We start from the raw sequence: 22,605 nt of genomic DNA on the forward strand, positions 1-22,605 counted from the left end.
GGGAGGAGGTGGGTGGGCTGGGCCCCCTTCTTTCCCAGCTCCGGTTCCAGGAGTTTTCCCAGCCTTGGACTCCGAACTCCCCTTATGGAATGGTCGCCTCCCTGTCTGCCCCGCTTCTGGAAAAGTGGGAAAAAAGCGCAAAAAATAACCTCCCAGAAAAAAGCTGTGCTGTGCTTCCCTGATGGAGAGGCGCTGGAAAGCTGTCCCCGACCAGCCGAGTTCCTTGTGGCATCCCTAAAACCTCGATCTTGCTTCTGTCTGATCTTTTTTTGCATTAAAGATTCTCCCTCTGTCTCCCCATATCTTTTCTCTTAGTATTCTTTTTTTTTTTTTAAGCCTAGTTTAGAAGTAATAATTTAGAAATATGTTTAGAGGCACTTGGGTCGTATGCTTTATTTATTTATTATTTATTGATTGATTTATTATTTAGTTAATATGGTTTAAATATGTGTTTTATTGAAAGTCTTACTTTCAAGTGACTCTGACATATAAATACTCACAGAGGTGTCTTTTGGCTCCCTGAAAGTTAAGAGGGTGTTTTACACCTGGTGGTGGAATTCGGAACAGTTTCACAAATCCCAGCTTTGTATCTCTTTTGCTTTTCCTTCTGCTTATTGTTTCTTCTTCCTGCCTTTCCCGTGAGCTCAGCTCTCTCCACAGAGTTGTGATAAAACACTTATTTCCCCCGAGGTTTTGACACGAATTTCATGGGAAGCTTCATTTTAAATCTCGTGGAACCAGGGATAAACTAATTAGTGGGGGTTGTGTATGAAGATACCAGGTAATCAATGGTTCAGTGACACCATCACATCTACAGTGTGAGATTAATTACAGAAAAATCATAAAGCTCTCAATTTAAATAAGTCAAGGCCAGCTTGGACAGGTTCTGTCACTGGATTTTTGGAACTGTGGACCTACTTTTTTTCCTGGACTGGTGTCTGTCCAGTGCCCTTTTTATGTTGTACTACTAGTGATCATGCACAAAAAGCAGTGCAATGTTAAAAGGGCATTGGCCAGCAATACTGTCGACGTTATGTTCTCATTTTTGCTACAGTCACACGTCCAAAGTCACCGTCTGAGACCAGGAGGTGATTTGCAAAACAGCTGTAAAATAGTTTTGAGTTTTCTGAGGAGCAAAGAACACTGTCCAGCATTCCTGGTTCTTCTCCACTCCATTCCCAGGTTTCTTTGCATTTTGTTGTTGAGGATCTCAGCACCTTCAAACCCTGAGAGTTCTCAAACTTTCAATATGAATTAAAAAAAAAAGCACTTTCATTTAGATTTATGAAATACACCCCCACAGTGATGGTGCTCTCGCACCCAGGTGGCAACCCCAGGGATAATGTACATCCACAGAGTTGAGAAATAAGTGTTTAAGTACATTTTAAAGTGATTCAATACCTGCAGATTATAAAGAATAAACTGATATCTAGAAAATATTCCCTGTAATGCAGTTTTAAGAACATCTGTCTGACAGCAGTTCCGAACCTTCGCTTGCTATGAGGCAAACCTAAGAAATAAATACATTTGGAACTGTAGTTTCCAGTTAAAAAAGCACCAGAATTGTTTGAAATCGAATTTTCTGCTGAGCATTTTGTTGGGTGGTTTGGGATTTTTCCCCCCCCTTTTGGTCAGTGGAACGACAGGGATTATGAATAATAACAATTTCTTCAAATACGTGAGCTCTTGTGTGTGTGATGAACTTGAATATTACCCAGTTCTTCGTGATCCACAGCAACCACTGTGTGAGCTGAAGTGTTTTATTGCCTTTTCTGAGTGTGGTGTTGATCCCTGCCCGGAGTTGTTGCTGCTAACGAGTGCTCTGACTTTATTGCACTACTGTTCTGTACAGCGAGCAGTGCAATAGTATTGTCAAAGCATCTGAGAGCAGAGCACCTTCAGCCCTCCAAGCTTGTGAGTAAATTACAAATTTCCACTTCAAAACCTGCATTTTCTTTGGGAGTGTTGTCAAATAAACTGCTTCTGACCCAGGTGGGAGTTTTGCAGGTGTGGGTGTTTCCGGAAATAACAGCGAGAAATAAATATTTATGAAATAAAATATGAGATATTGAACTGTGTTAAGCTTTTCATTGAGCACAGATCTTAAAATTCCAGCCAGGTGATGGATAAGCTTTGAGCTTCACACTCAGTTTTTTCATGTCCTGGATCACAGTAGTAGCGTGGTGTTAAGTGGATTCCTGTCCTTGTGAAAGTCTCAAATTATCAATTTGAATGTGTCATGGATAATTCTGAAAGCTGCCTGTACCCATTGTCTGCCTACCCAAAAATAAATCAAATGGAGGAGTTGGAGAAAAGCAAAAAAATATTATTTTTTGGGGTGCCTGCCTGTGGAAATGAAAGCCTAAAAATGAAGGAGAAGAGAAATTATTGGGCAGTTAAGGAAAAAATCCCTCCTGAACTCTTTAAACATGTGTAGTGTAATGAAATGTATTTTATTCCTGGATTTTATCGTGGCTGGTTTCTGGGGCAGGTGTGGGAAGAAGTTTTGGTGGGCAGATGGTGAGTTATGGCTGTGCTGGCTGAAAGCTTTTCCCTTTGATTTATAGATGCTCAAGCTCTTCACCAGATTTATTTTCCTTTCCTTAAGCTATTATTTGAGAATTTACTGAGGGTGTGTGAAACATCACCCATCTCCACTCCCTCAGAAAAGGGGTTTTATTGCAGAGTATCCTGGATCAAACCCTATTCCTTGAGGCTGTCTGAAATTCCAGACCCTCAAAGGCATTCGTGGCCACTCCTTAAAGAAGTTGGGATGGTCACTGGGGGGTTAATCCCAACAGAAATAGTGAAAACCAAATTAAGGAAGTTACAACCATTTTTAACTTGCTTTCATCACTGTCTCTTCTGTGACTGTAAAAATCACGGAATTATTGTGTACAAAAATTAATGAGTGGCCTGTGAACTAGGAAAACTGCCTTTCTTTAAAGTGGAAGTCTTTAATAGATATTGAAATCACAGGCTAAAATTAATTAAGCAGTAATGCTATCAGCAGACTGGTTTACAAGGCAATTAGATAATTCTCTGGTGGCTTATTTATCCCAAGGAGAGAAAAGTGATGTCATCAATTTTATTAGCTGTTAGTCAGTCTGGTTTATTGGGGAATAATAGAATATATTGTGGGCATTAAAACCAGCTGAAAGAACACATCCCTGATGTAATGAATAACAGAACCTCTGGTGATACTTTTGGATCCTGAACACTTGCTCGTAATCTCTGCTGGGTTGTGGTTTTGCTATAACAGGACTTTGAAAATATTAAGTTTGAAAACCGTTTTCTGCTTTCCTGAAACACACAAAGGGCAAATGGTTGGGGCTTGTCTGCAGTTTTTGTTTTCTAATACACTGTGCCTGACCTTAAATATTTTAGTTCCAGAAGGCGGAAGCTGATCTGGATTGGATTCAACACAGACTGGAGTATGAAATAATGAAAAGCTTTCCTGATGATACACCACCAGAGGTAGTGTTAATAATTAAAATTTTTTTGATTAAATGCATAGATTTTACTGCATTTTCTATGAAGATGGTAACAAATGGGACTGTTCTTTTATCTGGTTGTTAGGGTTTTATTATTGTTATTATTATAAAGTATTTCCTGCATCATTTATCAAGATAACTGGCCTAGAATGAATTCAAACAAAACCCCCTTGGTTTCTTGGTACAGGAAAATTCTCCCATGTTCTGCTCTGAGAAATTAGTAGTGGTAACACCTAAATTCAAGAGACAGAGCAAAGGTGTGTTTTAGCTCTCAGATCCAACTTAAACTTGCTCATAAGCAATTATTAAATTAATATTTGGGGGAGAGATGAGAGGAAGAGGACAACAATAAATGACATCACGTAAAGGATTCTATAAATAAGTCCTTGTCTCTGAGTATATTGTAACATACAGCAGAAAAATAATCTTTTTTGTTAGAAGTCCCCAATTTATTTTATCCCAGAAAAGCTATTAAAGGTCTCCAACACCATAAATTCTTCCTCCTGTGTTTGATGTGGAACCACAGAGTTGTGCTGGTTTATTGTTTATTATATCTATGAAAAAGGAAATGTAGAGCTGAAACACTCTCACAGCTACACTTTTCACTGTAAAGGCTCATTTCATGTTCTGTTTTGGTGCCTCCAATGCCTGCACTTTTAATTGGTATTTACCCAGATTAATTTTCTTTGCTCGTGTGGTGTAAATGTACTTTTACCTTCCCCACAGGAAAATCCACTTGCTATCCTGGAAGGACTCTCAGTGGCCAAAGCTCGTTACAAAGCACTTTGTACACGGATGGACAGAATTTCCAGGGTGCAGAAAGAAGCCATGAAGGGCATCCAAGGTTCTGTGGAGAACACAATGAAGATAGTTCAGGAATTACAGCAAAAAGCTGGTCTTGAGGTAGTCTTTTCCTTTTAATCCCTTTGTTTTCACTCCTGGAAATGAACAGGTACTTTGTAGCTTTTACTTACTGTGAGTGGTTGGAAGCTGTTGTACAGAGTGCAGGCTCTTGGAAGAAGATGAGAAGATGGTTTCCCAGAAGAAATTCCTGCAGGATTGGAGCTCTTTCTGTAAATCCCAGTCCCCAACAGTTAAGACAGCAGTGTTCAGACTGGGAGCTGAAGTAACACCTGAGTAGTGTCAATAATTTCACAGAAGTTTCAGAGAAATCAATGCCTTTGGGCACAGCTGACATCTTTTAGGAATGGAAAATGGAAGGTGAAAGCGATTTTAAGAGGCAAAAAAGCTTTTGAGTGGAAAATGTTCTTTTCACTGTCTGAAGTGAGTAAGTTAAAACCAACACATTGGAACATACACACTGGGATTGTAAGTTTTTCCTCAGTATGATAACACCCCTCTATCTATTAAAGAAACCAAGAACACATTTTCCTAAGTGGTCTTCAGACACTGCTTTGTTACATTTTGAGGGGGTTATGAAAGCATTAATTTTGTTCCTTTACAAATAAGGTGCTTTAGATCAATGTTCTAACAACACTGCCCTGAGATTGTGTTTTATCTGTCAGCGGCTCTAGATAAGGGACTGGTAAGTCTTTACAGACAAAATGTACTGTATCCTACTTAAAAGACAGTACTTATATGTCACAGAAAGGAAAATATATCATATCTCCCCGTGTTCCAAGGATAGGCTGCCAAGAATAATTCTGTATTTGGATTTTGTTAAAGTGGAAGACTCTCCTCTCTTGAGTTACATGTAGAATTTTAGATAAAGATTTTCTTCTACTTTGTACATTTCCTAAACCAGAGATGAATTAAACTGCTCTGGTGAAATGCAAGTCTTTAAGTAAAGTGCTTCTTTTTATTGAAGAATTTATCTTACTTGAATAATTTATAGTATTGTTGCTAAAGGAAGATTATGGTTGATTTTTTCAGGAATACTTTGCCTGTGAATTTGCTTTCAGTTGAAGGAAAGTAGGAGTCTACTATCAGTCTCTGTGAGAAAAGGGCTCCATAAACATTGAGTTCTTCTGTAAATATCATCCCCTCAGGAACCGAAGGATCAGAGTTCTCTGTGTTTGCTTTTTTTTTTTTGCCTAGAGCTTACCCCTGTCAGCAGAAGAACAGGCTGCAGCACAGCAGTTGGGCATCCAAACTGGGACAAAAATGGAATCATCAGTGGGAAAGGTAATTAGGGCACGGAGTGTCAGTATCCCAGAAACCAGGAATCCTGAGTGGAGCTCAGAAGGGCTGTTTTTGTGACTTAACACCTCTCAAATGAATGGCATTTAGCAGAAATGGGATGAAGTTTCTAACAAACCTTTTCATTTTTATTGTACACAGATTAAGTTTTTTAATTGTTCCGGTTTAATTGTCCAAAAATGAAAAATTAGCTTTGATGGATGACTTTGTTCCCCTTATTTTTTAATTGGGATGTGTTTATGTTTCTTTTCAGGGATGCAGTTGGTTGCTTTTGTTGATCCTCTTGTTCTATTAATGCATGAGATAAAAAACCTTTGGGTGGGAATAAGGAATGTAATTGATCCAAACCAATGTATCTCTACATGGAGAGAAATTTATTTTCCTGTAAAAAATAAATTTTGGGATATGAGTAACGATATGTTCTAACTGCAATGCAGTAGAACATAGATATAAACTAAGATTTGTTGAAAAGTCAGATGTTCTCCCGTAGCTCAAAGCACAAAATTCCAGTATAATTATCTGCAAATATTTGGTTTGGGTATCATATTAAAAACACAATAATAAAGAGGGTCAATAGAATGTATTTATCTGATTGATCTTGTCTTTTTGCTGTGCCTTCTCACTGCCCACTGTCACAGGACACCCCACTTTCTGTCCCTTTATTGCCAAGGTTGGTTTGCATGAAAGCTGTCCAGGATCCTGCAGCTTTACTCAGTGCATTTGTGTGCAAATCTCTGCTCCTTCCTTGAGAAATGCTCTCAATTCCTGCCTTTCCATCTGGAATTCTAAAGCACTTCCCACCCAGCTGCCACAATCCCACTGGAGCTGCATCCTGTGGCTACCGAGGCTCAGTCGGGATCAGCCCCTGTGTTGTCTTTGTGTTCTCAAGACGTTCCCTGAAAGGCAGAAAAAGTGGGAAGATGTTGCAAAGGCCCTGGGAATTTTGTATCAGTGCTGTATTTCTGGCTGAGGAGAGTTTGATAGAGCTGCTTTCAGCTTGTCACAGCTGTCAGCCTCCCAGGGCTGCCTGGGAAGAGGGAAACCATCTCTCCCTTTGCTGCCTGTGAAGTGCTTTCAGATCCACACTGGAATGCAAAGGAGGAAGCTGGAGAGGCTCATCTGACTTGCATATCAATCCTGCTGTATCCATTTTAAACTTAATTTTGCTTGAAACTGTGTTTGATCCGCTGTGCTGTTGACAGCTGCGAGATCCTTGGTTATCCAGTGGTAAAATGTAACCACTTGTGCAGGAATGAAAGTGTAAAAAAGAATTCCTAAGCCAAAGACTAACAAATCCTGACACTTATGCCGTGTTTATTCGTAGCCACGTTGTGCAGGATCTACGGTCCCTGGCTCAGCTGAAGGTAAGTGCTGAAAAAATAAACTTCCCACTGTTTTCTTCTCGTAAAGCCTGTAAATAAAGACAGTAAATTCACTGTTTTCACTCTCAAGCACCAGTAACTCCTGCTTTCATGTGAAGAATTCAGATTTTAGTGTAAGAACCTGACCTCTTAGCTACATTCTGTGTATAGTTCTGGCTGGGATTTTTTCTTGCTGTTGGTGGGACTGAAGTGCACACTGCTTTGTTTATGGTATGGAAGAAATGGTCTCACCATAGGAACAGCTCTTTTAAATCAATTTATCCCTACTTATGGAAAGGAATTCTCCTGTTTTGCTTTGGTTTGGTTTTTGAGACACAGCTAAATAGTCACTGACAGATCAGATTTGTCAATCCACGTCAGAGCTCAAATTAAATGATTTTTCACTGGGTCTGCAGATACAATGATAGTTTGGAGGGAGTATATTCCTTCCCTCCTTCCTCTTGCTGGACAATCTTCCTTTAGACCCATTTAGAGGGATTATTAAACAGTAATGGAAGCACTTTCTATCTTTGGCCCAGCTTCTGGAGAAACAAATATTTTCTATTTCTAGTTTTTCACCAAATATCTTCCATTTCTGATTTTTTAGCATCCCAATTCCAACCATTGACTGAGGAAATGCATCTGACTGTACCCAGGCACATCAGATCTGTCACATTAGCAGACTTGAACTCTTTGTACAGGGAGTTATTTAACCACTCTGTAGTGAATAAGAACAAGTAAGACTTAAAGCCACTCATTAGCAAGAATTTTATAAGCTCTAAAGAAATTCAGCCTATTTTAAATCAAACAAACTCAAATAGTTGACCATTCACTCCCATATTATAACTTTATAATGTGATTTTACTCCCCTACACCCTTCCTGCTTAGGTACACACCCCAGTGTGTTAGACCATTATACAAAACCCCCCGAATTAATTTGTGTAAAAATGCTTTGATCATTTTCAAAGCTGCATTTTAGGTTCTTCAAGACTTTTTCACTTTGTTTTCGCTGTACAGATGTCCAAGACTGGATCTGTTCAGGGCAGTTTTGCTGACACACTCATACTGCCAGGCCCTTTTAGTGTTCAGAATCTGCAGCCAGACTGCAAAAGCAAAGCCCTGACACTAAACCATGACCCCCAAGCCCTGCCCTCCCCTCACCAGCCCCTCCTGCCTTTCCAAGCCCTGACCCCTCCCTGGAATGTGCTGTGGATTTCTTGCAGGCTGAGGTTACAAACAAACAAGTTTTTAACTCAGGAATTCTGTCTCTTTAACCCTAAGACTGGATAAGCAAATGACTGCTGAAGTAGCACAGAAAAGTTGATGGTATAATGAGGGTGAGATTTACAGAGCACTCACAAAAATCATTCATTATGTGCTTTTTAGCCTTTTTCTGCCCGTTTGATCCCTGTTTTGGTAAATAGTTTGGTTTTGTCTTACAGGACAGCACTGAGTATTTCACAGGTGGATGAGTACCAAACCCTCTCACTCAAGAATACAAGTCCTGGAAGAACTTGGTATTGTGAAAAGCAACAAAAAAGGGGGATATTGAATTAGTTGTGTAAGTGAAAGCTCAGCCTGTTCTCGTCTGAGACACAAAAGCACCTTGGTCACAGCTCCTGGATTATGAAGGAACAAGTACTTCCCTGGGATCTAAGAGCTGCTGAAAGTCCACTGTTGGAAAGTTGTAATGCTTCTGTGCACAAATTCTGTTTCTAGTACTTAAAACTGGAGAGTTAAAAACCACCGAGGTTGGCATTTTGCCTTGGATATTTATAGGCCTATGGCTGATGCATTTTTGAAGAGTGTTACGAGCCACGTGACATTTTCTTGCTCTCGTTCTTCAGCGGGTTTTTAACAAGTAACCCAAGCCTCTTAAGTGTACTTACATTCCTGAATAAATGATGAAAGCTAAGGAGATGCCGTGGATTTATTATACTTTTGTGTACGTGACTCCAGACCCTGTGCCTTGCCCTGACCCCCTGAACCTGGGCCCTGACCCGCTTAATTTTCCTTTGCTGTGAACTCCCTTGGGTTTTTTAGAGTCCAGGGAAACTGGAGGCTCCCGGAGTGGCCGAGATTGGAAGGGACCTCTGGAGACTGTCCAGTCCAACCCCCTGTCAGAGCAGGACCAGCTGCAGCAGCTCCCTCAGGGCAACATCCCGAAAAATTCCAAGGATGGAGAATTCACCACCTCTGTTAACACTGTTTGACCACCCTCACAGTGAAAAACATAAGGAGGATTTTTTTTCCCCGTGTGTTTAATATTTCTATATTTATTTCAACCTAATTAGAGGATAAGATATCCGAAGTTTTACCAAGTTCCTGTGGGGTTTTGGGAAAAATCATGTCTGTCAAAGGAGAGGAATTTAAATTAGTGCTCCTGGGGAGGGGAAGGCTGATTTCTGAACTCATTGATTTAGGGTTTGATGAGAAGAGGAACAGCCTGGATATTGAAGAAAAAAGGGGAGGAAAGAAGAGAGATAAGTTGCTTTTATGATGTCTGCTGCCAACTGTGCCCTTTTACCTACACGTAATTAACCAGTTTGACAAACTGATTTGATAGTTAAGCATTTAATCATATTCATCAGTTTTCAGTAGAGGGCTCGATCCCGTCACTTCTGCCAGCAGTGTTAAATATTTAATTTATTAGCGAACCGTGGCTACAATAATCGGAGATACCCGTCAGCGGGCAAACAGCTACAGCACGGGCGACAGCGGCTTCGCTTTCTAGAGGCGTTCGGGCTGTGGAAATCCATCCCTGCTCGTGAGCTGCGTAAATCAAAAAAACACGCGTCAAACTCTTACTTTGGACACTGAAGAGCCGCTGGTTCCCTCAGGGGCGGCCGCGCCTCCCGCTCTCCCCTCAGCGCGGCCCCGCCCCTCCCTGGGGCGGCCCCGCGCATGCGCACTGCGGGCGCGGGGCGGAGCGGCCGCGCTGCCGCGGTCACGGCCGGGCCGGGGCGCGGGGCCGGGGCGCTGCCTCCGCCCTCCCGCTCCTCAAACCCCCGCGGAGCCTCCGCTCCTCACCCCGAGCACGGAGAGAGAGAGGGCCGGGGACAGCCGTCCCCGCGCCCGCCGCCGGCGGGGCCGCAGCCATGGACGAGCAGAGCGTGGAGGTGAGCGGTGAGCGGGCGGCGCGCGCGTCCCCTCAGGGGTCCCCTCAGGGACTGCCCTCAGGGGCTCCTCGCGCCCTGCCCGGTTCACCCCTCGGCGGGGGCTCTGTCGCGGTGTGAGGGTGGGGGGATAAAAAAGGCCGCTCGGCAGCGGCTCGGGTGCGCAGGGAGGCAGCAGGTGGGGATGTGGGAGGAAGTGAGCTGCGGGAGCAGCGCGGGTGCCAGTTCCGGAGGTGGATGGAGGGACGGATGGAGGGATGGAGACCTGGCGCACACACAGCCCGCCTTGGCACCGGGCAGGGCTCTCTGTAACCCGGCAGCTCGCACACCTGCTGTGGGCTGAGAGCAGCCAGACCGGGGAAGGGTTTGAAAGACCATCTGTGACAACCTGCTGTGTGTTGCATTCCAATGGCTTGCAACTGTTAAAGAAGGCAATGTATGCGACCTGCTGTGATATCTGTAAATTGAATGTGTATCTTGCTTTTGTGCTGATTCATAATTTCAATACTGTGGGGAAAAATTTAACCCTCCTGAAGAACCTTTGAAAGTTCCATAGTTAAAACCATGACTCCTGTATAATGCAGAATGTAGAACTTCTTTATCAGTTAAAAATCTATCAATATGTAAAGCAAACACTGCTTTCAAAATACCTGTCTCGTTTGGGGAATGGAGAGAGGTGAGGTGGTTGTATTGTAGAACAGAATGGTTCTCTCTTCAAATGGGTGTAGCAAAAATAGGTTAGGTTACATTTTTATCACCCAAGATTGGTTAAATAGGGTGGGAGAGAGCTAATGGTAGACTATAAAAGAATGTAAATCTTATAAAAGTAAAAAAAAAAAGTGCCATTCAATTCAGTCCCTCTCATTAGCATTCTGTGTGTCACCTACATGCACTTGCCATGATTTTGAATTAGTTTGGTGCCTGTCCAGTGACACTGGTGGGTGCAGTGCCTGCAGGTGCAGCACAGCTTCTTCTGGCAACTGTTCAATCCCTGGTGAGCTCAAGCAGGAATGATATCCTGGCCCAAAAAAAAAGATGAGGCAAACACAGAAACTATTCCTTGAAGAAGGAGGATATGAAATGGTGCAGAGGAGGAGAGCCCTGGTGTCGAGGTGGTGCCTCGCTCGGGGATGTGCTGTTTTGGGGTGGAACTGAAGCGAAACCTGGCGCTCTGCCTGGAAAACAAAGGCAACTCTGATGTGTTTGAAAGCCTGTGGTTTAACAATGGTGATAATCCCCCTCTTTGCAGAGCATTGCCGAGGTGTTCCGATGTTTTATTTGTATGGAGAAGCTACGGGATGCTCGCCTGTGCCCCCACTGCTCCAAGCTGTGCTGCTTCAGCTGCATCCGGGTGAGTTCGCTTCTCACAGTTTATTTTTGCAAATGTATGAGCTGAAAACCGGCTGATCTTGTGAGAACATTCTTGTTCCTTTTCCTGGAGTTCCAAGGATTCCTTTTTCCTCCTCTGTGCTCCTCAGTTTCCCTTTCAAACACTTTTATAACACCCTGAGGAAAAACTAGGCGGGCTGTGCATTGCGTTCCGTGGTGCTAATTATAGGGACCATCTGGAATAAGTGCTGTTAAGGAAGAGACACACAATGATTCCTTCTTTAGCATCTCCTGAGAGTCTGTGGTGCCTGTGCAGAAGACAAAAGTTGGGACAGGAATCAGATGCTGACTTTGCATCTGGAAAGGTCATAACATCACCTCTTGTATCCTGGAGATGATTTATAATGTTCATCAGACCAGCGTGATGTGATCAGAAGGGGCTAAATCTTTCTCAGAGGAGTCTGGGGCACCACCAGAATCTCAGTTAATTTAAGGTGATGGTTACCAATGTATAACACCTCAGTTCCAAACCAGCTGCAGTTATATGTTGGTGTAGCAGGAGAAGGTTCAGCTGAGGTTTCCAGTATTTCCAGAAACTGGAACAGACATTCATCCTTTGCTTTGAAAGCTCTGACAAGAACTGTAGGTGAAGGATTCGTGCTGCATATTAAGAGTGTTGGGTGACATATTGTTGCTGGGTGGTGAGAGATTATTCATGAGAATCTTTAAATGTAGTAGTGAGCTGACAAATATAAGCCCATCAACTGCTGAGCTCTTACACTTGTGAGTTGTAGTGGGCAGGTGAAGTTCTTTGCTCAGCTGTTTGTCTCTGGAGCTTTCTGGAAGAGAAACATTCACAGGTCCTTGTGGATTTGATCACTGAACTGCAGGTATTTAACTGGCCTATAAATAGGAAGGAATAAGTTACCTTGAAGACTAATTAGACTCTGAAAAATAGGCTTGTTGTACCTTTTGGTTTCCTCTATTGAAACATGCTCTTTAGTCTGAGACTCCAGGAATCTGCCAAGTGGGTGGTTTCTAATGCAATATTTGGTACCTCAGAATTCTCTATGTAATTTTAACTGAAGCACCTTTGACATCTAAGAAAAGTGATTGCTTGTTACTAAGGTACAAATAGCAGTTTCTTCTGTGACTAAGTGGTTAAACAGTTAAATCTGCTAATAAAAGGAATAAATAGAGGAAGAGCATAATAAAAATAAGTAACTCCTAATTAATGATAGAATGTACTTGCCTGCAGTTCTTTTCTTACAGTCCCTTTAAAAAGGTTTTTCCTCTTTCCATCACAGCGTTGGCTGACTGAACAAAGAGCTCAGTGCCCTCATTGCAGGTAAGGTATTTTTAATATTAGAAACACATTATCAGGAATTGGCTGTACTGTCCTGTTAGGATTGATTTTATTTTTTTGTTCAGTACAGGTTGTATTAAATTTATTAACTTGATTACTTTTTTTTTTTTGGAGACCTGGCTGCTGGTACTATAAAAATTGGCCCAGGTATAACACTTACTGTAAAATACATTCTAGTTCTGTGACAGGCTAAGATCTTTATTCTTCTCATGTAACACTGCTGTTTTCAGTGCATGTAGTTTGTGTAGTAAGAGTAACTCAATGGAATTCCTCGTAGAACTCTTTATATTTTTCTTATAAGAGTCAGAGACCAGAAGAGACCAGAAGCTTCACTGTTCAGACTGAACTGTGTCCTTTTTTAATACTATAATTTGTATGATATCAGGCAGCTGCTCTGTATGGCCCTGTGGGGTGGTTCATTGGGCAAATTGACTTAAAAATTTCTTTTTTGTTTGGTTTTTTTTTCCCTGAAATAACTAGTACAACTTCTGCTTTTATTTTTTGCCTGTGACTCTTCTGGTAGTGTAGAACTTCAGAATTCACTTCAGTGCTTTTCCTTTATCTCCTGGAGCCACATTGTTGCTCCTGCTCTGCTGTGCTTCTTGCAGGGCCCCACTGCAGCTCCGGGAGCTCGTCAACTGTCGCTGGGCAGAGGAGGTCACCCAGCAGCTCGACACACTCCAGCTGTGCAATCTCAACAAGCATGAAGAGAATGAAAAGGACAAGTAAATGGAGCATTCTCTGCATAAAGTGTTCTGTGGTTTGCCTTACAGGAGTGGGATTTTAGTTATCAGGGAACAAACTGATAACTTGCTGAAAAGCTGAGTTGTGCTGTCGTTTCTGTCACGCTTTGGTGTCTTTGCCTAGAAAGTTGCTATTTCTGGTTCTGCTCAATGCATTTAAAATGAAAGATGTGGGAAACATGAAGGGCAGGAATCCTTCTAAAGGCTCTCAACCCTTGTCAGTGACCAGATATCTGAAATAAGTCTTATCTCAATGGCTTGTTCATTTGGCAGTAAGTCCCAGTAAGACTGTGCCTGCTGATTTGATATCTCAGCACGTAACAGCAGGGAAGCTGTTCTAACCCGTCTTCTAGTCCTGAAAATGTAATTGATAAACCCAGTTGGAGAGCAAAGAAAATACATAAAGTCCCCCTCAAAAGCACTATTATTGCTCTGTCATGGTGCTGGTGTTCATTCTCCTTCCTTGTCTTTGGAGCTTCCTGTATTTTCTGAGATACTGTTTTCCTAGGGGCAGCTGTCAGCACTTTCTCAACAGGCATTTCTTCTGATTTTATCCCATTCCTCAAGATATTACATATTTTAAGATTGTATTCTGGAGATTTGAAGGAGAAAAGTGTGAGAAGCAGCACTGGAAAATGGACAGGGACTAATTTTATGTTCTGTGCCTGCCTCCTTCCCAAGTGCCTGAATTCTGAGGGAGGGGGAAGGCAAAGGCATGTATTTGGGATCTGGTCTGTGCTTGGTTTATTGATTGATGTTGTTCCTGAAATTTTGAGAAATGACAAAGCTCAGCTTGTCCAAAAAAGCTTGTGAGCCATTTCTGTGGTTACTTTAGGTAGTGTATGCTTAGGATTTTAATAATGTATAGTATGAACTTCTAAAATTCTGAGCTTGATTCCATGCTAATATCCTTTATCTGCTGCGTAGAAATCCAATTTTAGTAATGTACTTTCTATGAAGTGCTTCGTGAGAGAATACTAAAAACCACGTTTATTTTACAGAGGGTTTTTACTGAATACAAGTGTTCTTGCAAAAGCTGTTTTGTGCTTTACTCTCAGTATTGTGTAGCAAAACAAGTGAAAATGTTAAATTGAGTTTGTAGAAAATTCACAGCTATTTTCTGTTGATGAGAAGTGTGTTTTTTTTTTGTTTAAGGTGTGAAAATCATCACGAGAAGCTCAGTGTTTTCTGCTGGACCTGCAAGAAGTGCATCTGCCACCAGTGTGCACTTTGGGGAGGAATGGTGAGAGGAGACTTGCTTATATACACACACTGAGAGGCTGCAAGCTTTGTGTTTGGCAGCAGCTTTGAAAAACTACAAATGCTGTGAAACTGTTGTTATGGCTGTTGGATTGCCGTGAAAATACTGCAGTTGCATGTGTATTTACAATTTAATAACATTGGCTGTGAAACCTGATACTTCCTGTTCATAATTAGAGAAGGAAATGGAATTTTTGCCAAAAGGAGCTCAGAATTACCTTACACAAATTCTGTGTGGTCATGAGAGTTTTATGGGCAAAGGAAGAAGTCTTGCTCAGAAAATACAGATAACACTTACATTATTTAATTGTCCTGGCCTGTAATCCTGAATATCTTCAAAGCTGTAGCACAGCTTTTTTTTCATCACAGTGTTTATCCATTCAGTTGCACATTTCAAGGAGAAGCAGCTGTTCCTGTTTGGAATACGAGCGGTTAACAGAGCTGCCTTTGTTTGGGAAGGATGTTTTAATAATAAAAATAAAACTTCAGTCGCTATTTGATTTGTTAGAGGGTTGCACAGTGAATGAAGCAGTTTATTTTTGGAGGACTGTTGAGACTCCAAATAACTCTTGACAGGAAGCTTTGATGGAATGAAAGCCAAATTCATGACTTCTTAAGAAGGGAAGTGAAAGACAGACTTCCTACATACAATCTGCTCTGGAACTTTTCCAGGATGAGTGATACACTCAGAGGCTTTCTTCCCCTCTCTTTCAGGAATTTAATAGGAGTGGAATAAAGTGAAAAAGAGATGCTTTATTATTCACCACCTCCTCCTCCTCCTCCCCCTTTTTTTCTCTTTGCACAGCACGGAGGACACACTTTTAAGCCCCTGGCAGAAATCTATGAGCAGCACGTCACCAAAGTGAATGAGGAAGTGGCAAAGCTCAGGAGGAGACTCATGGAGTTGATCAGTTTGGTGCAAGAAGTGGTAAGGAAGTTTGCCCATGGTATTCCCTTGGCAAAGGGCAGCTGAAAAGTGGGATGTGGAAGTAGTTAATGCACCATGTCGTGTTCGTGGGGTTTTCAGTACCTCTGAAAAGCTGTTCCATGAAAGTTGTGAGATTATCCCATAGAGAGATGTTTTTACTTATTATTTATACTCTTCTTACACAATGTGATAAGGTCAAAACCAGAACTGAGAATATTTTGTAGTTGCTAGAGTTAGGGAACAGGGAATTTTTCTTTTGGGGTGTACTGGTTAAAAGCTGGAGTTGCACAGTTCTTACACTTACAGAAGTGCAGTCTGCCATGCTAAACAGGTAGAAAAATGCTTTATTCTAACAGAGCTCAGTTTCCTTTCTTCAGAATAATAAACTGGAAGCCTATCTGAGCCTCCAGGATGAGCTGTAGAGCAGCTCTCCAGTTAGAGATTTGTTTGTGTACCTCCTTTCTCTTCCCTGTGGGGTAAATGTGTCAGACATCCAAATATTAGCATGTTCAGCTTTGACAGTTTCAGTGGGAATTCCACAAATTCAGTGCAGTTTCTTATATCCCAGGAAGGATTATTTTTTATATTCTGCTGAGTGCAGTTATATTTATAGTGGGTGGTCTTTGTGCAAATAAAATCAGGGTTTTTTTAACAAGTTTCTGTTTGATTTTTTGCCTGTGCTGTTCAGGTTGTTGTTGTGGTTGGTGAACTCTGCTCCAGCTCAGATGTGACTGTTATATCACCACTTGTGTTTGTAAAATATTGAAAGTTTGTGGCCTTCACCTGCCAGGGAGAAGGAGCTCTTTTTATCACGCTACTCTTGTTACCACAAAGAACTTTTCTGTGCTGCTCAAATTCCAGCAGAGAAACCGCTGGTTGCACTTTCAAATTTTGATATAAAGAACCTCCACATGACAAATCCCTGTGTGATGAGAAAATGTTGCTCAGCTTCCCTGTTAACCTTTGGGCACCCACCAGAGGGCACGCTGATGGATCCAGTGAAATCATGGCTGTCCCAGGAATATCCTGGAATGCAGCTCACTGAAAACCAGGTTCCTCTTGTTCTATTCCAAACATTCAGACTTCAGCAGGACTGGGATTTATTTACTTGTCTTCTCCATAGGGCTGGAGGGAGACTCAGGGATTTCTGGGATCTGAGAGAGCGGAGTCAATGTGTGAGTGAATGTTTTCCTGGATGTTTTTCCTGCTCCTGTTCCAGGAGAGGAATGTGGAGGCCGTGCGCAGCGCCAAGGACGAGCGAGTGCGGGAGATCCGGAACGCCGTGGAGATGATGATTGCCAGGCTGGACACTCAGCTCAAGAATAAACTTATAACTTTAATGGGTAGGGGTTTTTGGCCTTTTTTAGGAGTAGGAGAAATATGTTAACAATGTGTAAATCCATTGGGAAACTTTCTTTCCCGGGGAATCTGAGTCCTTACACACTTTATGGAGTTAAGTGTGTTAACTGCTGGCAGGAAACTTCCACCTCCAGCAAAGCCTTTGGTTAATTAAGTAGTTACTGTGATACAGTTCTAAGTTTTTAGACATAACCTGGTTATATTCTCTTACAAACTCCTCTATAATAACTTAGAGAACGTTCTCATCTGGTTGGAAGATGTTTTTAGTACCTTTCAACTAAAGTGGTTCCTTCACCATTATTTATGTTAGTCAGGGAGTCCATCTTTGTAATATATGCTCCTTTTAATTTAAAAAAAAATCAGAAGTGCAGTCAAACCTGCTTTTTTTTTGTCCAAAAAGCACCCCCAAAACAACAAACCTGCCTTTTCTGGGACACAGAATGTTTCATTATTACCTTAACCTCAAGTGAGTTCTTCACTACAGCTCTAATTAAAACCCTAGACTTGCTTTTCAAATGCTTTCTCAATCAACCTTGGTATATTTAGAAATCCTTTAAGTGTGTTCTGGGGCAGGTCCAAGTGGAAAAAAAAAAAAGAAAAAGAAGTGCAGTTTCTTAAAATCCAGTGAGTATGTGTTGTTTGTCTTTAAACATGTCTTTTCTTTAAACAGGTCAAAAGACATCACTTACTCAAGAAACTGAACTTCTGGAAACTCTGCTTCAAGAAGTAGAACATCAGGTGATTATGAGAAGAGATGGAATGTTGTGTTACACAGATCCCTTCTCAGCTGGCCTTTCTTATTTACTTTTTTATTTTTAAACTATTAATTGATGGGTGTTTCTCAAGGATACCTTTTCATTTAAGTGGCCTCAGTTTTCATAATCTCTTCTTAAAAACACGTTTGTCTTCCAGGAATAATCAAAGGTGTTCTGTTGCTTGGTAAACTAGTACAGGAATTAATAGCAATATCCTATAAAACTACACAGTTATATATAAGTTACTTTAACCTAAGTGAAGGACATAGTAGTTGTTGTAACTGTCATTGTAGAATTTCAGAAACAGACCAACCAAAACCTCCAAGCTCCATTTCACATCGTGTTGTGGGTAAACTTTCTGCAGCTGTGACACAAGTGCAATTTATTTGTTTAAAAGCAAAAACGGTCAAAACCTTTTTGTTTTCTACTGACCTAAGGATTTTTTTTCCTTCTTTTCCCCCCTGTAGTTACGATCCTGCAGTAAGAGCGAGCTGATATCCAAGAGCTCAGAGATCCTGATGATGTTCCAGCAGGTCCATAGGAAGCCCATGGCCTCCTTTGTCACCACTCCTGTCCCCCCAGACTTCACGAGGTCAGTGTTTGTAGCCTGAGCTTGGCAACCCTCTCATAAAGGTTTGTTTTGCTTGTTAAAATCATGTTTAAAAGTCTCTTACAGCAGAGTATTTGCTTAACTTACTCCTCCTGGTAACCTGTGCTGCAAGTAGGCTTTACTGTTCCAGCAGGGCTTATTTTGTCTGTAGTCCCTGCTGGGGACTCAGGACAGTGGGTTCCAGCTCTTTTTTTTTTCTCTTTTTACACTTAGTTTACTGATTTGTCCTTTTTTTTTTTCCCTCTTATTATTGGGTCACTCAGTGTATAATTGCAAGGCTCTCATGAGATGCCTCTGCAGGTCACCTTAATTCAGAATATCCAGCCAAAAGCACTTCATAGCACAGTTCTCCATGAGGAGAGAGCTGCTGGTGCTGGGTTCTATGGGAGCCTGTGCAGTTTAGGCTGCCTGAAAAATACTTTCAATTTTTTTGAGGTAAGAGAAGTCTCAATAATTAGAGAAATCAATTTGGCCTTGTCATGATTTAACTCTGAATGTTCATTTTTTAATGGCACCAAGGTGGTCTGAAACAAACTTTAAATGTTGTGCTTTCAGCCACCAACACTTTCATCCTTTCTAGAACTGCCAAGGAGTCTTACATTAAAAATTCACCACATCAGGAGATTATTAGCCAGCACAGGTAAAAGGGCAAATCCTCTTAAATACTTCTGGTTGCTATAAATATTAGTTTTATTGTTGTGTGCTATCACATGGAGAGGTACTGGAGAGAAGGCTTATGGATGGAATAATACCACAATAACCCAGTGGCTCTGCTGACCTAAATTATCTAAAATGCTTCTTCAGATTCCAAAAGTTGGGATTTTTAATGTCCTGTTATTCCACTGTCATCTATTTATTCCTTCCCCCGCAGTGAATTGGTTCCAGCCTATGACTCAACTACATTTGTCTTGGAAAACTTCAGGTAAGAATTTCTCTTAAATTACTGTGAATGTTGGGAACCTTCTTCCGTGTCTTCCCTCCTTGAACAGTGTTATTTAAAACACAGAATAGTCTCTACAGAAGATTGTTGGATCTTGGAATTCCATTAAAAAATCTCTTGTTTACCAGGTTGAACAATCAACCCCATCTAAACTGCTTGCTAGAAAGATTTCTCATGGTAAAAGAAAATTACTTATTTTTCTTTTTTAAAGAAAAACGGGACAATTTTAGGAGGAGTACATAGATTTGGATGGACACTTAGCTCATATGCTGCTCCATGCTCCTGCAGCAAGAGGGATGGTTCTGGAATGGAACAGTGGAGTTGTTTGTGCAGCTCAAGGTCCCAGGGAGGGTTCTGCTTTGTCCCAAAATCAGATGTTTCCTCCTTTCCCCACAGCACGTTGCGCCAGCGAGCGGATCCCGTGTACAGCCCACCCCTGCAAGTGTCGGGGCTCTGCTGGAGACTGAAGGTTTATCCGGTGAGTTCTATCTTCTGCTGGAGTTGTCACCCCATCCCAGATGCTTCTCCAGCATTCCCAGGCTTCTCCTGTCAGGAATCATTACTTCTCATGTTGTCCATAAAAAGCTGTAGGGGAAGAACATCAGAAGGTTGTAGAGCTGATCACCAACTCTGGAGAATTCTCTGCCTCCAGCTCTCCAGCATGAACATTTTCCCTACAGTTCACCTGGTTGATTTAAAAGCAATTAAAAATGGGGCTTACCAATATGGCAGAGAAATTTTAATAGCTATTTCTGCCCTTTATGTCTCAGTGTTTATTTGCAGATGTCTCTTACAGAAATGAGGTGTAGAAAAACTTACTCTGTGTTCATGGACATCACTTATTGGGGAAGGTGGGAGGAGGACAAGGTGTTAGTTGTTCACTGTGCATCCAGTTCTCAAGCTGGGCATTTAAAATGTGTGTAATGAACTAAAGTCCTTTCAGTGAGCTGAATATTCCAATTTCTGAAGCAGTAGCTTTGTCCATGTTGGAATGTTAACCCAACAGGGTGGGATGTTTTTATAGTCCTGGTCTGCAGAAATAGGTGTTTGGTGGTGGAGCACCAGTTGTGTCTGTCAGTGATTTCTGGGGCATCCTTAGAGAACTGGTTCCATTTTTTTACACCCACATATGCCCAGAACTGTGTTCTTGCAGTGCAGAGACAGAAAGGTGTGTAGTTTATCAGTGAATTCAGGATTGGTTACATGAGGTGTGCTGTCAGAAGGCATTAAAATCTATTTTTTCAATGGTAAGTTGAAATGTTCCTTCAACCTGGAGGATTCAAGTTGAGCCATTCTTCGTCCTTAATCCAGGTGAGTGTGATGGAGGTTTTGCTGTACTTCTTCTTGATTTCTGGTGACTCTAATATTGTTTCTCAGTTAACTGATCTAACTTTTTCATGTTGCATGGGGTTTTTTTCCTGAAGAAATGGCTCTTTTCTCAAAAATTAAGTAGCTGTGAAATGTGGCTGTGTGTAAAATATCTCAGAACTAATGCTTGACCTGAAATAATGTTTTTCTGATACATTGACAAGTGTTTGTCTATTCAGACTTCCACTAAATCAAAACCCTAAAGGGTTAATAGAATAATAAAACTTTTGCCTTGAGATCTGTATCTGAGATACCAATACTACACTGTGGATGTGCTTCCAGTTGCAAATTCCTTGATTCATATTAGAGTAGGAGGTCACTGAAGACTAAAAATCACAAGTGTAACATCCAGAGTAGATTCCTCCTGCAAATTCAGTGTTGTTTGAAAGCTGTTTTCTAAACTTTTCTAAACCTTCTATACCAAGGTGTCTTGTGTTTTTTCTGATTTTTTTCCCTATTTTAATTAATTGCTCAATTTTATTTGAAGGATGGAAATGGAGTAGTAAGGGGCTACTACCTGTCTGTGTTCTTGGAGCTGTCTGCTGGATTGCCAGAGACATCCAAGTAAGTAAACCTGTAGTAAGAACAGACATTGGGTATTTTTCCTATTGGTGTTTGCTGAGAATGGCCTCAAGGTCTGTGGTGTTGCCAGGGACTGATGCAGAGCCCTCTTGGAAAGAGTGATGGTACTTCTGTTGTTCACTGAGCTTTGAATTGCTCCCAGAGATAACTTAAAGTTGTTACTCAGTGGCTTTCTCAAGACAGAAAGCAAGTTGGCAAAACAACTGCTATGAGTATCTGTCTCAGTGCTCAGTCCCAGAGTTCACTCTGCTCCCTTTTGCTCCTTTCTTCCCCCTTGCACTGTTTCAGTGTTCAGTGACATTTTAAGACTGTTCACCTGGGCAGAGAAGCCTCTTGGGAAGTGCAAGTGTTAAACCTGACCCATTCAGCAGCCCTGACTCCTTTCTTTTGGCCCTGACCCCCGTGCAGGTACGAGTACCGTGTGGAGATGGTTCACCAGTCCACCAACGACCCCACCAAGAACATCATCCGCGAGTTCGCCTCCGACTTTGAAGTCGGAGAATGTTGGGGCTACAACAGGTTCTTCCGCCTGGACCTGCTGGCCAACGAGGGCTACCTGAACAGGCAGAATGACACCGTGATCCTCAGGTGAGGGGACAGCTCTGGGGGGCTCAGAGTGTCACCTCTGCTGCTGAAACAGGAGAGAATTTGGGAGCGGAATTTAAAATGTGTTTTGTCATAAATGGATTTCACTGTCGGCGGCTTCAGAGAAGGAAGTTGCCAAAGGGAGTTGTGGAAATTTGAAGTGTCTCTTACTTTGAGGAGTAGCTACTCCTGACTTTAATAAGTCAAGGAAAGAACCTTCACCCTCTGACCTTTAATAAGGGTTAGAGATCTGTAGCTCATGGAATTGAAGGAAAAGGGTGCTTTCTGCCACTCTTTAGAAACAGCTGTAGAGAGCATAGGAGAACTCTGGGAATAAAGAGAGTCTGTAAGTTAAGAGAACTAATGCAGTCAGTGGGAACTGCTATATTAGGAGAAAATATAGGAGCTGCATCCATCTGCTTCAGATATTGTCTGTAGTGTGTGAATTTTGTTAGTGTTGGTTTGTGAGGACCTTCCTCTCCTACAGAACTCTCCCTGCTGCCAGTCAGGATGTTCAGGACACTGAGCACAGAAGCACCTGATGTCTGTTAAGTTTTCTGTTAAGTTTATTTCATCACTAGATTTTAGGTTTTAAGATGTTCTTCTCCAGGGCGTTTTGGAGGAAGGAGGGGACACCAAAACACAGACC

General features: G+C 41.7%; 2 protein-coding genes across 3 annotated transcripts in view; both read left to right on the top strand.

The window, feature by feature from the left end:
- Window positions 1–1,809: 1,809 nt before the first annotated feature.
- LOC113971192 (spindle and kinetochore-associated protein 2-like) lies at window positions 1,810–8,930 on the top strand. 2 transcript variants are annotated; one of them, XM_027690834.1, is made up of 5 exons: window positions 1,810–3,477; window positions 4,221–4,397; window positions 5,553–5,639; window positions 6,979–7,018; window positions 8,458–8,930. In XM_027690834.1, the coding sequence occupies exons 1-5, from the start codon at window positions 3,445–3,447 to the stop codon at window positions 8,466–8,468; spliced, it is 348 nt and encodes a 115-aa protein (XP_027546635.1). In that variant the 5' UTR covers window positions 1,810–3,444; the 3' UTR covers window positions 8,469–8,930. The 2 variants fall into 2 exon arrangements, with proteins under 2 accessions (XP_027546635.1, XP_027546633.1); XM_027690832.1 differs by having other exon boundaries at window positions 6,983–7,018.
- A 1,038-nt stretch (window positions 8,931–9,968) lies between these two features.
- Window positions 9,969–22,605, top strand: part of TRIM37 (tripartite motif containing 37) — a 23,526-nt gene continuing 10,889 nt past the window's right edge. The window contains exons 1-13 of the mRNA XM_027691001.1: window positions 9,969–10,134; window positions 11,381–11,482; window positions 12,768–12,808; window positions 13,435–13,551; window positions 14,725–14,812; window positions 15,635–15,757; window positions 16,977–17,100; window positions 17,787–17,854; window positions 18,339–18,463; window positions 19,353–19,403; window positions 19,818–19,899; window positions 21,277–21,353; window positions 21,780–21,959. Of these exons, the coding sequence (XP_027546802.1) occupies window positions 10,114–10,134; window positions 11,381–11,482; window positions 12,768–12,808; window positions 13,435–13,551; window positions 14,725–14,812; window positions 15,635–15,757; window positions 16,977–17,100; window positions 17,787–17,854; window positions 18,339–18,463; window positions 19,353–19,403; window positions 19,818–19,899; window positions 21,277–21,353; window positions 21,780–21,959 (1,199 nt within the window). The 5' untranslated portion in view covers window positions 9,969–10,113. The remainder of the gene's footprint in view (window positions 10,135–11,380; window positions 11,483–12,767; window positions 12,809–13,434; window positions 13,552–14,724; window positions 14,813–15,634; window positions 15,758–16,976; window positions 17,101–17,786; window positions 17,855–18,338; window positions 18,464–19,352; window positions 19,404–19,817; window positions 19,900–21,276; window positions 21,354–21,779; window positions 21,960–22,605) is intronic.

This window comes from Neopelma chrysocephalum, unplaced genomic scaffold (assembly GCF_003984885.1).
Source record: "Neopelma chrysocephalum unplaced genomic scaffold, ASM398488v2 Primary Assembly neopelma1_82, whole genome shotgun sequence".
Classification (NCBI taxonomy): domain Eukaryota; kingdom Metazoa; phylum Chordata; class Aves; order Passeriformes; family Pipridae; genus Neopelma; species Neopelma chrysocephalum.

What these genes read in the sequence shown, in the direction of transcription:
- LOC113971192 (XM_027690832.1), top strand. Translation starts at nt 3,445, where the DNA reads ATGAAAAGCTTTCCTGATGATACACCACCAGAG. An exon ending in CTGATGATACACCACCAGAG is followed by an intron (nt 3,478 to 4,220) that starts GTAGTGTTAATA and finishes CCTTCCCCACAG; the next exon opens with GAAAATCCACTTGCTATCCT. An exon ending in AGCAAAAAGCTGGTCTTGAG is followed by an intron (nt 4,398 to 5,552) that starts GTAGTCTTTTCC and finishes TTTTTTGCCTAG; the next exon opens with AGCTTACCCCTGTCAGCAGA.